The sequence below is a fragment of the Mustela nigripes genome, chromosome 14 (genome assembly GCF_022355385.1).
Source record: "Mustela nigripes isolate SB6536 chromosome 14, MUSNIG.SB6536, whole genome shotgun sequence".
NCBI classification, from domain to species: domain Eukaryota; kingdom Metazoa; phylum Chordata; class Mammalia; order Carnivora; family Mustelidae; genus Mustela; species Mustela nigripes.
This window is the reverse complement of record NC_081570.1, coordinates 100306117-100320507: the sequence shown is the minus strand read 5'-3', so window position 1 is coordinate 100320507 and position 14391 is coordinate 100306117. Positions and strand designations below refer to the sequence as shown.

Below are 14391 nucleotides of genomic sequence, written 5' to 3'. Positions count from 1 at the left end.
ACACAGCCCCAAGTTTAAGTAGCTCTGGGCTGTTCATCATAACAAGACAGTAAGAGTATTTAAGAAGCTAGCTTTGGTTAGTGCAGGTGTTGACAAAAAGAGAGAGGCCAGCAATCCAGGGTGGTGGTTCTTAACCTGGGGTCCAAGAAGATAATCTAGGAAGTCTGTGACTTGGGTGAAAAAAAAAAAAATCTAATCTTTGTTTTTACTAATCTCTACCTGAAACACAGCATCTCCTCTCATGATGAAAGTAAGCAACAAATCACTATAGTATTATCTGTCCCTGGGACTTCGGCCCCATAGAAGTCAGGGATATTTTCAAATCTCATTGCAAGTAATTGCAGTTATCTTCAAATATCATGTGCACTCATTGCTACTTGGGAATTACAGTGGTTTGTTAAGTCTGCCAGTCTGTATTATTTAATGCATTAATAAAGCATAATATTACTATGTAACAAATTTGTCTTAAAATACTTCAGTAACTATTTCAATAGAATCACTTTCCTTTGTCATCTTATGTACATTTTTAATGAATTAAAACATGTTAATTCCGAGAAGGGTTCTGCGGGCTTCAAAGCTGTCAAAGAGGTCCATGGCAACAAAATGGTTATGAAGCCCAGGCTCAGGAGAGAGCCAGATGTTATTACATGCCTAAGAGGTTCAGTTTCCGACTCTTACACTCGATATTATGGGTTTTGTGGCTTGTCTGAAATAAAAAATACCTTTACAATTAAAATTACGCAGAAAAAGATAACTTGTTGCAAATTTGAACCTCTTAATCATTCTGTCCCCAGGGAACAGTTGTGTGATGCAAACTGAATACCCCGGTTTCTTAGGACAGATTGTCATCTTAGGACAGATCTTAGGACAGATCACATCCTTAAAGGAAGGTGACCTGAGTCCACTTAGAGAGTGAGCACCTGGGGGCGCCTGGGTGGCTCAGTGGGTTAAGCTTCTGCCTTTGGCTCAGGTCATGATCTCAGGGTCCTGGGATCGAGCCCCACATTGGGCTCTCTGCTCAGCGGGGAGCTTGCTCCCCCACCCCCGCCCCCACCTGCCTCTCTGCCTGCTTGTGATCTCTCTCTGTCAAATAAATAAAATCTTTAAAAAAGAAAGAAAGAAAGAGTAAAGAAAAGAAAGAAAGTGATTTCTGCAGCCACTGCAAGACTGACCAAGATGGGTAGCTCCTTTCCTCCGCAAGAGCACCTCCCACCTCACTGATGGCCATAGTCGCTCAGGAACCTTAGTCCTGCTTTTTACCAAACCCAACTCCTGTGCAGTGATACAAATGCAGAGTAAAGTGCCCAGGACCATGCTGCCTACAGGGGGAATATACTCCCCATGAGGACTGTCTCCTGCTTTCCGTCCCATCCAAGCAACAGAGTGGCCACACATTCACATTGACACTCAGAAAATGAGTCTGCCCAAGGTCCTCCCAGTTTACAAAGCAGGAGGCGGCAGCAACAGATCTGAAGATGTTAGCCTCCCAGAAAACCTAGGACAGCCATCCATCTACAGCAATGACCTCATCCTGAGATAGTCTCTTTATACTGTTTCTGCTAAAGCCCAAGGCTCTACGGGGCCCGGGAACGTTTCCCAAGCACCTCTGACCCCAGGGCCCAGACAGAGCTGATTACCCAGTAGTTTCTTTACCAATACTTGTTGGACACTGAATCAGTAATAGCTTACTTTTGATGTTTTTTTTTTTAAATGTATCTTGTATTTTCTTACTTTCTAGGAGGAGTAGGAAAGTACGTTATGTGTTTTTTTCAAAAACAAAGGCTGGTTCCAAGTGAGAGGACAGAGAACTTCTCACAGGGAGACCCCAGGGCTGGAGGCACACTCCTGGGGAATGTGTCATACACAGCCCGAGAAGAGGCCCAGGCCTAGAGAAGTCTCACCTAGCTGGGACCGCACAGCTAGAGGATCTACAGTACACCAGACGTCGGGTGGTGAGCCAGATGCACTCCAACAGTTGTGCAAAAGAGCCAAGCCAGAAATTCGGGAAATACCCAAATAAGATAAAACCAAAACAAAATAAAGAGAGCAGAGTGGGGGCAGCTCGGCCCCAAAGTCTCACGAACACCAGGTCAGACCTCATTCTGGCACCTGAAGGGACTTAATCTTGGTGTCAACAACTGACTTAGTATTTTATGCAACCTGCAACGTCCCAGGAGTAGGAATCCAGAGGAGAAGCCGCTGTAAAGCAAAGCAGTAGGCACCCGGCACAAAACGCATACACACACCTTCCTCAAACTCACCACCACCCCACTCCACCAGGCCCTCGACGGGAGGCCTCACGCGGCCAGCTCCAACAACCCTGTCAGCAGAGGACCGGGCTCCCGCCTGGTCCTATGTGTAAGCCAGACACGTTCCAGAAGCTCACCTGTGGGCTGGATCAGCACAGTGGCCACTTCCACGGCTTTCTCTTGAATCTCTTGCCAGCTGCCCTGCTCTCCGATCCACTCGCTGACCACGCACCGGTAGGAGCCCTGGTCCGAGGCCAGGGCGCGGGCCACCGACAAGCGGTAGCCGTCGCTGCCCACGGTGTCCAGACGCACATCGCCGGCGCGGTAGCGCTGCTCGTAGCCGGGCCCCGGGTGGAAGCGGCCCTCGTGGGTCAGGGCCAGCACGCTCCGCCGGGCCGCGCCACGCTGCAGCTCCCACAGCAGCGCCAGGTGCGTGTGCAGCGGCGACGCCGTGGAGGCCGCGCAGCGCAGCTCGAACGGCTCACCTAGGCGCAGGCTCAGGTCCGAGGCGGGCGACGGGGCGGCGGCCACGTGCAGGGCATCGGCCAGCACTGCGGGAGGAAGCACAGCCGTCAGCGTGCCGCGCCGTGCCCCCTCCCCCGCCGATCCCCGCCTCTTCTGGGTGGGGGTGGGGGTTCTCCGCGGGGGGTTGTGTGGCGTGGTGCCCTTGCCCTGTTCTAATGCCCACGCGGGAACGCTCTCCCATTTTAATTCGTGCGTAATCCCAACTGACTTTCTGACCCGGAAAATAAGAAAAAAAAGGGAAAAAGCAAAGGGGTGGGGGGATAAAAAAAGAAAAAAGAAGAGGCACTAAAGACCACCCTCCCACCCTCACCCCCACTCCAGCCAGTCTAGAACTGAGTGGAGAACACTCCCTAACTCTCTTTCCGGAGCTGTGTCTGGGGGATGGATTTCTGCCACCCCTGAGCAAGTTACTTCACTCCTCTGAGCCTCAGTTTCCTCATCTCTAAAAAGGGATGACAACTGGACCCATAGCAGGGAGGCGACAGAGTTGAAGGAATGATAAGCCAAGGTGAATGGTGCTCAGCAATAGGGGTAAAATTCCTGTTAGGGTACCAGGCTCCAGAATCTAATACCAGTTAAAGCAACATGATCCAAGGAGGGCAGAAGCTGGCATGAGCTGCCTGTGCCCCGAGGCCTGGGAAATGCTTACAAACAGCGAGTGAGAGTAGAATGTACAGGCCGAAAAGAAACTGGTCAAGGAAAACTGAACCCTCAGCTATGTGCCCTATCAGGGCCACTTGGGGAAAGGTGGGCTCTTTACTAAGTCTGGAATGAGGGGGCCAGAAAGCCAGAAAGTATTGGTAAGTGCTAATTAGGAAGGGAAGCGATAATCAAAATAATCAGAGAAAAGGCCTCTACGAAGGGGCGTGGACCATCTCTGAGGCCTGTCTACAAAGCTGGATAGAAGAACCCTCCAATGCTACTATTCGTGACGTCTTTCGTTTTTCTCGAAATTTCACACTTGGAAACTAATTCAGTGTCCTTGAGGAAAAAAAAACTGCTCAGTCCTCAGAAAGACCTATCCCAAAGACCCATCTCTACAGCAAAATGAATATAATGACCTTCTAGTATATCCATCAGTCTGGGAGTCCAGTTAACAGGACTCGCTTCTCATGGCCAGATATCTGTCAGCACATGGCTGAACAGTTTCAAGACCCACAAAGCTGAAGGCCAGAAAGACCCCGGACCCCACCAGAGGCCCCACCTGGGCAGCCAGCCAGTCTCATTCATGGCCATCTATCTGCTTTCCTCACCCAAGAAAAGCCTCTCCTTGCTCCTTCCTTCCAAAGACTGGAGAAGAAACAGGAAGACACTGGGGGACACGGTCGCAGGAATTCTCCAGCTGCCCCTAGTCCTCAAGATGAGAATTACAGGGGAGGTAAGTGTGCACCTAACCTAATGAAGGTATAGCATGGGTGTGATAACTAAAAGCAACACATTATTTAACTTCAGTGCAAGAATGTCTTGCAGGACTTTTTTCTAAAAGACATCTTTAGGGGGCGCCTGGGTGGCTCACTGGTTAAGTATCTGCCTTCGGCTCAGGGGTCATGGTCCCAGAATCCTGGGATGGAGCCCAGCATCGGGCTCCCTGATTGACGGGAAGCCTGCTTCTCCCTCTCCCACTCCCCTTGCTTGTGTTCCCTCTCTCACTGTGTCTCTCACTGTCGAATAAATATATAAAATCTTAAAAAAAAAAAAAAAAGACATCTTTAGGATTTCCTACAAAGAGGTAGATTTGATGTTTTGATACCTACATAATGGATATGGCTGTTTTATTCCCTCCTGAGTTGAATGGAGGGAACAGCCCCTAAGACATGCCGGGGTTCTGTACATCATTACAGAGGGGGATAAATACCAGGATCATCCCCTTCTTTTTATTTTTTTCATTTTTTTCTTAATATATAATGTATTACTTGTTTCAGGGCTACAGGTCTGTGAATCATCAGTCTTACAAAATTCACAGTGTTCACCATAGCACATACCTCCCCCATGTCCACCACCCAGTCACCTTATCCTCCCCACCCCCTCCACTCTAGCAACCTCAGTTTGTTTCCTGAGATTAAGAGTCTCTTGTGGTTTGTCTCCCTCTCTGTTTTCATCTTTTTTCATTTTTCCCTCCCTTCCCCTATAATCCTCTGTCTTATTTCTCAAATTCTTCCTGTCACTGAGATCATATGATAATTGTCTTTCTCTGATTCTCTTAATTGGCTTACCATAAAAACCTCTAGTTCTAGCCACATGGTTGAAAAAAGCAAGATATCATTGTTTGATGGCTGCATAGTATTCCATTGTATATCTATACCACCTCTTCTTTACCCATTCATCTGTTGATGGACATCTGGGCTTTTCCCATAGTTTGGCAATTGTGCACATTGCTGCTATCAACATCCGGGTGCACATGCCCCTTCGGATCACTACATTTGTATCTTTGGGTAAATATCCAGTAGTGTGATCACTGAGTCATAGGGTAACTCTATTTTCAAATTTTTGAGTAGCCTCCCTACTGTTTTCCAGAGTGGCTGCACCAGCTTGCATTCCCACCAACAGTGTAGGGTAGCCCTCACCAACATCTGTCGTCGTTTCGTGACTTGTTCATTTTAGCCATTCTGACTGCTGTGAGGTGGTAGATCACTGAGGTTTTGATTTGTATTTCTCTGATGCCGAGTGATGTTGAACACTTCTTCATGTGTCTGGTGATCAGCCCCTTCTTTTTAGATCATCAAGTACATCTTCTATTGTCCCGATCTTTACCTACACTCCCTATTCTGATATAAATGCTTTTTGGAATAAGGCAGGATACAAAGAAATGCATCATTAAGTAATAATAACAACAATCAGGCTTCTATTTTATTGACCCCAAATTACTTTGTTCTTGCTCATTTACCAATTAGCTATATGATTTTTGGCCAAGTAATTAACCTATGCTCTTTCATTTTCTCATTTGTAAATCAGGGAAATAGTCTGCCTGATCTTCTTCACTGGGTTAGAGAACTGAATGTGGGAATAAATCTAAAAGGACTTAGAAAATGGAAAAAAAAACAAAAACAAAAAACCCCCACAAAACCCCAAACCTTCCATATATATAAGGCAAGATTCTCTGCAGAATCAGGCCAATAGGCTAGTAGGATTCCATCATAAGCTAGCAGTGATGACACCGTTCTTTCTCTACCTATAACCCCCCACAAATTCCAGAACAAACTGCCCTTTGTGAAGCACACAAAGACAGACATGAGCTTCAAAGCATCTGATATCCCCATTAAAGTAAACATCGTCATGACCATCACCTTCTGAGTGCAGACCTTACGGATGCTTACTATGGAACTGCTCTGAGGCCTGACACATGCTAACTCACGTTGTCCTCATAACCTTTAAGGGAAGCCCTGTTTCACAGAGGAGGAAGCTGAGGCACGTAACATGCCCGCGGCCAGTTGGTGAGAAGCGGTAGAGCCAGCAATCAGACTGAGTGCAGGCAACCTGGCTCAGAGCTGGGGCTCTGCCACCACCCCAGCCACGGTTGGTTCAGAATCACAGGGAAGAGAAAGGGTCCTCAGAGGGGACCTGGCCTTTCCTCTCCTTTCAGTCAAGTAAGACACTTCTGTTCACTGGACAGAGGAGGGGGGCAGAGGCCCAGAAGATTAGTAAGTTTCTTGACAAAGCAGAGTGACTGAGCAAAGTCTGGCCCCTGATGTGATGATCCCTCCATGAGGACGTACCTTTGACCTGCACTGTGTCCTCATAGTTGCCCTGCACAGTGGCGTCTGTGCTGGGGGTCGAACATTTATAGTGGCCCTCGTCTGAGGTCTGGACGTTCTTGATGTGGAGCTCCACAGCATCGTTGGCAGTCCTCCTCAGGGCGATCTCGCCCCGCTGCAGGCGTTCACGGTACAGCTGGGCTGCAAAGCCCGCCTCCCAGGTGCTGGCAAGCTCCACGAAGCTGCTCCCCGAAGACGAGAAGCTCCAGTCAAAGTTCTGCTCGCTGGGGCCGTCATAGTCACTGACATTGCAGGGGATGACCAGCTCAGTGCCTACCACCCGCACCAGGCTCCCTGTGGGGACTCTCACCACGCGTCCTCGGCAAAGAGCTGCAATGACAAGAGATAAGAGGTGGGACCTGAGTCATGGAAGGTCATCCTGCTACCAATGTGTCAAACCCGCGGGTGTTCCTGCTCACAGGCTCATGGCAAAAAAAAAAAAAAAAAAAAAAAAAAAAGGGACATCTGGCCAGCTGGGGAAAAAAGGGTGTGCTTTCTGGGGCTCAGTAGAAATAGGGTAAGCCCCTCCCTGGAACCATGAGCCAGGAATACGACCGTGAAATGAGTGCCTCTCGCACAACAGTTTCCTAGGATTGACAGGGAAGAAGACAAGTACTAAAAGTAGGCTAACCATGAACCTGAATCGCTTCTTCCCTCCCGTTACTATTTAACATACCATTGTCACTCAGTGTGATGTAGAAGTATTTTAGGGTTGGTGTGAAAGAAAAGGACACAGCTAATCAAGTATTTACATTTCTGCCCACCCTAGATCAACCCTCATCCCTAGAGACCATTCCCCAGGGCTCCTGAGACCTGATTTATAATGATGGATGCCAATTTTTAAACCCTAGAGCAGCCCGCTGATAAAAAGATTTAACTCTGGTTATCTGACATTGCCTATAAATTAATATTAAAATATGACGACTCCACCAAGTATTAATTTTCTATTTTCTGGCTCATTTCCTTCTCTCTACTCTTCGCCCTGATCTAAATTCAGAATGAGGATAGGGAAGCACAAAGGGAGACAGTGCCTTGTCTGGCTGGTTGCTGGGCGTTGTTAGGAATGCGGCAGTTTGTGGGGAAGATGAGTTCAGGGGACAAAGCCAGGAGTTTACTGGCACTCCCTGCCCCAAGAGCACATACCTCCCAGGCCTCCGATAGGGCCCTAGGGACCCTCACCTGTGTGTCCTTTAAGGGGTCACCTTTGCCATGAACTTCAGTGAGATTTTGTAGTATATTTATTACCTGTGCATAACATTTCGATTTGGACCAAATGAGCTTGTCTGGCTCCTGCATGATGTTCTATGAAGAGGTACAGCACGAAGGCAGACAAGGAAAAGCATGGGTTCTGAAATCCAGAAGGCTCAAGTTGGTTTTACTTTTTTAAGTCAAAAATTCATTTTATTTTGTATTTGAGTAACATAACAGAAAATAGAACACCCACACTCCATACATATTCCTTGTACTGGGATAAGGGTACATTCACTAAGTTTCTCTAAATTAATGTCTTCAGTATTAACATCAGGCATAAGCTATGTCAAAAGAAGTATCACTCAGGGAGCCTGGGTGGCTCAGTCGGTTGAGCATGTGACTCTGGAGTTCAGCTCAGATTTTGGTCTCAGGGTTGTGAGATGCAGCTGACATCAGGCTCTGCACTCAGCACAGAGTCAGCTCGAGTTTTCTCTCTTCCTCTTCCTATGCCCCTCTCCTGCGCCTGTATACTCTCTCTCCCTCTCTCTCAAGATAAATAAATTTAAAAGGAAAAATTTTTTTAAGATTTAAAAAAAATCTATCTGAAAAATGGGGCACCTGGGTGGCTCGGTGGGTTAAAGCCTCTGCCTTCGGCTCAGATCATGATCCCAGGGTTCTGGGATCCAGCCCCACATTGGGCTCTCTGCTCAGCAGGGAGCCTGCTTCCCCCCCTCTCTCTGCCTGTCTCTCTGCCTACTTGTGATCTCTCTCTCTCTCTCTGTCAAATAAATAAATATAATCTTTTTAAAAAAGATTTTTTTTTTAATCTGAAAGAGTCGGAGAGGGAGCACAAGCAGGAGGGAGGGGCAGAGGGAGAAACAGACTCCACAGTGACCAGGAAGCCCAACATGGGGCTCAATCCCAGGACTCTGGGATCGTGACTTGAGCTGAAGGCAGATGTTTAACCGACTGAGCCACCCAGGCACCCCTAAAAAAAAAAAATCTTTAAAAAGTTTTCAAGGGGCGTCTGGGTGGGCTCAGTTGGTTGAGCATCTGACTCTTGGTTTTAGCTCAGGTCATGATCTCAGACGTCCTAAGATGGAGCCCTGCCTTGACTCTATACACAGCACAGAGTCTGCTTGAGATTCTCTCTCTGCCTGTCCCAAGCACACCCATGCTCTCTCTCTCTGTCTCGAATAAAATCTTACAAAAAAAAAAAAAACCACTCAAAAATTATAGGAATTTTGAAAAATACTCACTTCTTAAAAAACTGAACAAAATCAAAACTATGCTAACAATTATAACGAAAGGAAAAGCAAGCATGAAGTCGTTAGAACGACTGGGAAGCACTCATTCCTGATATGAAGAGGTTATATTTTTATAAGGGAATCAGTTATGTTTTATACAGAAATCACACACAAAATCGATGCATTTGCCCAAAAAGTTTAGTTGCAAGAGCAAGTACCATGTCAGATTTACCCTCAAGGATACCCTCTGAAGGAGAGTTTAAATCTGGGAGACTGACCTCTCTCTGCTTTGGCTTCCTCAACTCTCCTATGGGGCAAGGAAGATTTACTGAGTTCATAGAATAAAATGCCTGGCGGAGAGTCTGCCTTGTCGTAAGAGCTCAGTAAGTTGGGAACTTCTATTATGACTTTTAAATTTTGTATTTTTATCATTTCTTATGGGTTGAGTTCTGCTCCCCCTGCCCCAAAACAAAACTCATATGGAGAAGTCCTAGCCCCTAGTACCTAAACATGTGACCTGACTGGGGAACAGGGTCCCTGCAGATGTTATCAGTGGTTATTAGACAGCATTGGGTCAGGTTATACGAGAAGAGGATGGGACCCTAATCCAATGACTGGTATCCTTAAAAGGGGGGAAGCCTGCACACAGACAAGCACGCAGGAGAACGCCATGTGAAGATGAAGGAAGGAATAGGGGTGAAGTCTCCACAAGCTAAGGAACATCAAAGACGGCTCACAAATGACCAGGAGCTGGCAGGGAGGCCTGCAGCGGACAGCCCCCCCCCCCCCCCCGCCAAGGAATCCACCCCGCCGACAAGTGGACTGCTCGTCCTTGGAGCTCTGAGAAAGCACATTTCTGCTGCTGAGGACACCCAGTCAGTGGGTCTTTGTTACAGCAGCCCAAGCAAACGAATATACCATTGTTGCTTGTTTTTCAATGATTTAATTCATTTCTTTTTCAAAGTCTGAGCTGCCATTTAGTGGTTGTGAAATGAATTTAGAGCCGTTGTGACCAGCATGTGTGTGTGTGTTAATACAATGAAAAAGAAGAGGAAATATTAGAGCCCACCGCATTTTGTAAAGAGTAAATACTCTTTCATTAAATCTTAAGTACACAAAGAGGTGTGTGTACCAGAATATGATGAAAACATTTATCATAATTTGGGTTGGCATAGAAAAGAAAAAGGAAGGTGAACACTTTTTAAAAGCCATCTCTTGTTTCCTCCACCCATTATCACTTCCCTGGAAAAGGGAAAGCATCCACAGGAGAGAAATGGTAATAAGGCCAGCATGTGCTCTGAGCATGGGGCTATGGGCCAGCCTGGCCAGGAGCAGTTCGTAGAAAAGATGCTGCACCTGGGGTGCCTGGATAGCTCAGTGGGTTAAGCCTCTGCCTTCAGCGCAGGTCATGAACTCAGTGTCGTGGGCTCGAGCCCCGCCTCGGTCTCTCTGCTCAGCGGGGACCCTGCTTCCCCCTTTCTCTCTCTGCCTACTTATGATCTCTGTCTGTCAAATAAGTAAATAAAAAATCTTTAAAACAAAACACAAGATATTGTACCTGAAAGCACTCTCCTTAAAAATAGAGTGACAGGGGCACCTGGGTGGCTCAGTGGGTTAAGCCTCTGCCTTCGGCTCGGGTCATGATATCAGGGTCCTGGGATCAAGCCCCACATCGGGCTCCCCGCTCAGTGGAGAGCCTGCTTTCCCCCCTCTCTCTGCCTGCCTCTCTGCCTACTTGTGATCCCTCTCTCTGTCAAATAAATAAATATTAAAAAAAAAAATAATAGAGTGACAACTCAGGCCTGGGGTCACATCTCTTCCTGCAGACAACAGAACCAACCCCAAATATTCTTGCGGAGTAGGGCTGAAACATGCTGCTTTTTTCTTCCTAAGGCAGCTCAGTGCCAACAGGAAAATGCCCATGACCTCACACCTACTACTTCTGACAAACATGCGGCATACGCGTTCCTCAACCGCTCCTCAGCTGGGGCTGACCCTGAATGCCCCAGTCCCAGGGATGGACATGGCTAAAACCAGGTCACTCGGGGTCCTCTGGGCTCATTTTTGCTGAAGCTACTGAGAAATTTTCAATTCCTCCCGAATCAGGGTACTATAAAGATGATTTGCAAAAAAAGAGTCCAAGATGGTTGTGTAGGAAAGTACTGAACTCCCCTCCTGCCAAGGACACATGAAATCAACAGATACATACGGATCATCTCCCTCTGGAAAAAAGATTTGAAAACTAGATGAACTGCTCCCCACAACAAAAGATAAAAAGGACTGCACTGAGATGGATGGGAGAGGCAGGGACAAGGTCCTGCCAACCACCCGCCCAACTGCCGTGACCCACCAGAGGGAAGGATCTCACTGGACAGACACTTCTCCTGGAGGAGTGAGGGGTCATGGTGGCCCATATCAGGCCCTCCAGGCCTTGGGATCTGCATCAGAGAGACAAGCTCCCAAAAACATCTGGCTTAGAAACCCAACAGAGTTGACATCCAAGGAACCCAACTGCCATAGGAAACTGAGATCCTCCTTTTAAAGGGATCACCTGCAGTCTCACTTTCTGCAGAACCTAGCAAAAAAGCACCAATTTCAAAAGCACCTAGACTGTACGTAAAGGAGATTCATCTGCTGGTCTGGGGGCATGGGCAGGGGACAGTCTGTGCTCTCTCCAGAGCTGGAGGCGCTGGGGGGCACCATCTGTAGCTCTCCACTTACCCTGCTAGTGCAGACTAGGTGCTTGGGCACAAGCACCCTCCCACTGCCTCACCAGGTCCGGCAGGGGTGAATGGTTATGGCACATCCTGCCGCCTTGCTGAGGCTACATATCTTGGGAGGCTGCAGCAATTCCTGGCTTCCTGGCAGGGGCAAGTGAGCAGAGACAATCACAGCATTCTCTCCCTAGCCTTCTACTCCAGTCCGTGAGTGTAGGTAGCAGTTATGACACCTCCTCACCCCCTGCCTGGGGCTGGTAAGCACTCATGGTCATGGCATTCCCCCATCCTGAACGTGGGCCAAAGCAGGCATGCAGACAGGGGCCACTCCTGCTGCACTGCTAAACCCCATAGGCATGCATAGTGAGGGCATTTTTCCACTGCATTTATGGGGTTATTGAGTGCGCCCCGCCCCTACATGTCCAGTTGCCCTGCTAAAGTCAGCAGAGAGGCAGAACCACATAGCCCCTGGCCCTGGTGGCCATGGGGGCTGGCGTTCCTGAGCTCCAAGGTACTGTAAGAATCAGAAAAACAGTTCTTAGCAGGCCAACACCTGCAGGGCACTGTACAGACAGCAGACTGAAACACACATACCATCTTCCTATGAAAAAGCCCTATTTACTTATCTAGAAGCTTCAGCCTGAGGGACAACCCTCTGGTTTTCAACACATCTAGAGGCTATGAAGGTACTCCCTGGGAATTACCTGTGTATCTCCCAAAGAGATACCATCCCGTGTACCCCACTGGCCTCACTACAGCCTGATGAGATTATATGCTCCTTTAGAGTCCCAATTTTTGCAACTGTTGCCCAGAGAACACCTGCAAATCTCCTGGTCTGGAGGCCAGTAGGGTCTACAGCTGCAGTCCCACAGGGCTGGTATATATTTGCATACTTTAAAAACTGCTGCCTAAGGGTCTGGCTTCTAATCAACCTAAAACTAGGTGATAAATGAGATTCGTCCCCTTGGAACACTGACAGGTCTTGGCACAACCTCAACAACAGGGACATATCAAGAATAAATCAGGCTACTTAGACAATCACAAAGGTTCCAGAGACAACCAAGAGCTGGGGCAAGGTTGAACAAGAAGGATCATTATCCACAAAGCCTCTCCTTCAAGACTGAGAGAGGTAGCCATTTCACCTAATACACAGAAACAAACTGAAAAGTCAAGCAAAATAAAGAAACAGAGAAATATGTTACACACACACACACCCAAAAAACCTTGGAAAGAGACCTTAATGATATGGAGATAGTCATCTACCTGATAAAATATTCAAAGTAATGGTCATAAAGCTGCTTGCCAAACTTGGGAGAACAATGTATGAACCCAGTGAGAAGTTCAACAAAGGTTAAGAGTTAAGAAAATACCAAGCAAGGTTCCTGGGTAAGTTGGTTAAGTATGGAACTCTTGATCTCAGCTCAGGTCTTGATCTCAGGATCATGAGTTCAAGCCCAATGTTGGCCCAGTGTGGAACCCACTTAAAAAATAAGAAAAAAGAAAAGAAAAGAAACCAAGCAAAAGTCACAGAGCTGAAGAATACATTAACTGAAATGAAATATACACTATACAGGCTTAAGAGCAGACTGGATGATGCAGAAGAATGATTCAATGAACTGGAAGACAAAGCATTGGAAATCACCCAGACAGAGTGGCAAAAACAAAACAAAAAAAAAAACAAAATAAACAAAAAAAAAACCAAAAAAAAAACAACAAACCCCTCCTCCCCACACACAAAACACAACTAAAAATTTTTTTTAAATGAGGAAAAGAGATCTATAGGACACTATCAAGTGGAATCACATTCACATCTTAGGGGTTCCAGAAGGAGGAGAGGCAGAAAAAGGGGCAGAAAACTTACTTGAAGAAATAATGGCTGAAAACTTCCCTAACCTGGAGACAAAAACAGACAGAGAATTTCAAATAAAATAAACCCAAAGAGAGCCACACCAAGACATATTATAATTAAGATGTCAAAAGTTAAAGAGAGAACCTTAAAAGCAGTAAGAGAAAAGCAACTTATCACATAAAAGGGAAACCTCATAAAGCTATCAGAAGATTTTTCAGCAGAAATTTTGCAGGCCAGAAGAGAGTGGAGGGACATATTTAAAATGCTGAAAAAACTTCTGACCAAGAATATTCTCCCTGGCATGGTTATTGTTCAGAACTGAAGGAGAAGTAGAGTTTCCCAGATAAGCAAAAGCCAAAGGAGTTTATCACATAAACAAGCTTCATACAAAATGTTAAAGGGACTTCTTTAAACTGAAAAGATATGTCACTAATTAACAACAAGAAAACATACAAAAGTAAAAAATCTCACTAGAAAAGGCAAATGTATAATAAAAGTAGTGGATTAACCACTTATAAAGCTACCACAAAAGTTGAAAGACTGAAGTAGTAAAATTAAAATTATGATAATTAGTTAATAAATGCATAAAATAAAAAGAGGTAAAATATGACATTAAAACCAAAATGTGGGCCCTGGGGGTAGTAAAAGTGTAGAGTTTTGGAATGTGTTCATATTTAAGTTGCTGTCAATCCAAATAGACTGTTATATACATAGGACAGGAAATATGCACCTCAAAGTAACTACAAAGCAGAAAATTACAGTAAATACACAAAGAAAATGAGAAAGGAATGTAACACTAAATAAAGAAATCATACCACAAGGGAAGAGAAAAACAGAAGAGAGGAACTACAAAAACAGCCA

General features: G+C 46.3%; 1 protein-coding gene across 1 annotated transcript in view; it reads right to left on the bottom strand.

The window, feature by feature from the left end:
• The window catches only part of PTGFRN (prostaglandin F2 receptor inhibitor), an 83272-nt gene that overhangs the window by 38206 nt on the left and 30675 nt on the right, over positions 1-14391 (bottom strand). Inside the window, exons 2-3 of the mRNA XM_059375851.1 lie at positions 6488-6856; positions 2387-2800 (exon numbers count right to left, since the gene is read on the bottom strand). Of these exons, the coding sequence (XP_059231834.1) occupies positions 2387-2800; positions 6488-6856 (783 nt within the window). The remainder of the gene's footprint in view (positions 1-2386; positions 2801-6487; positions 6857-14391) is intronic.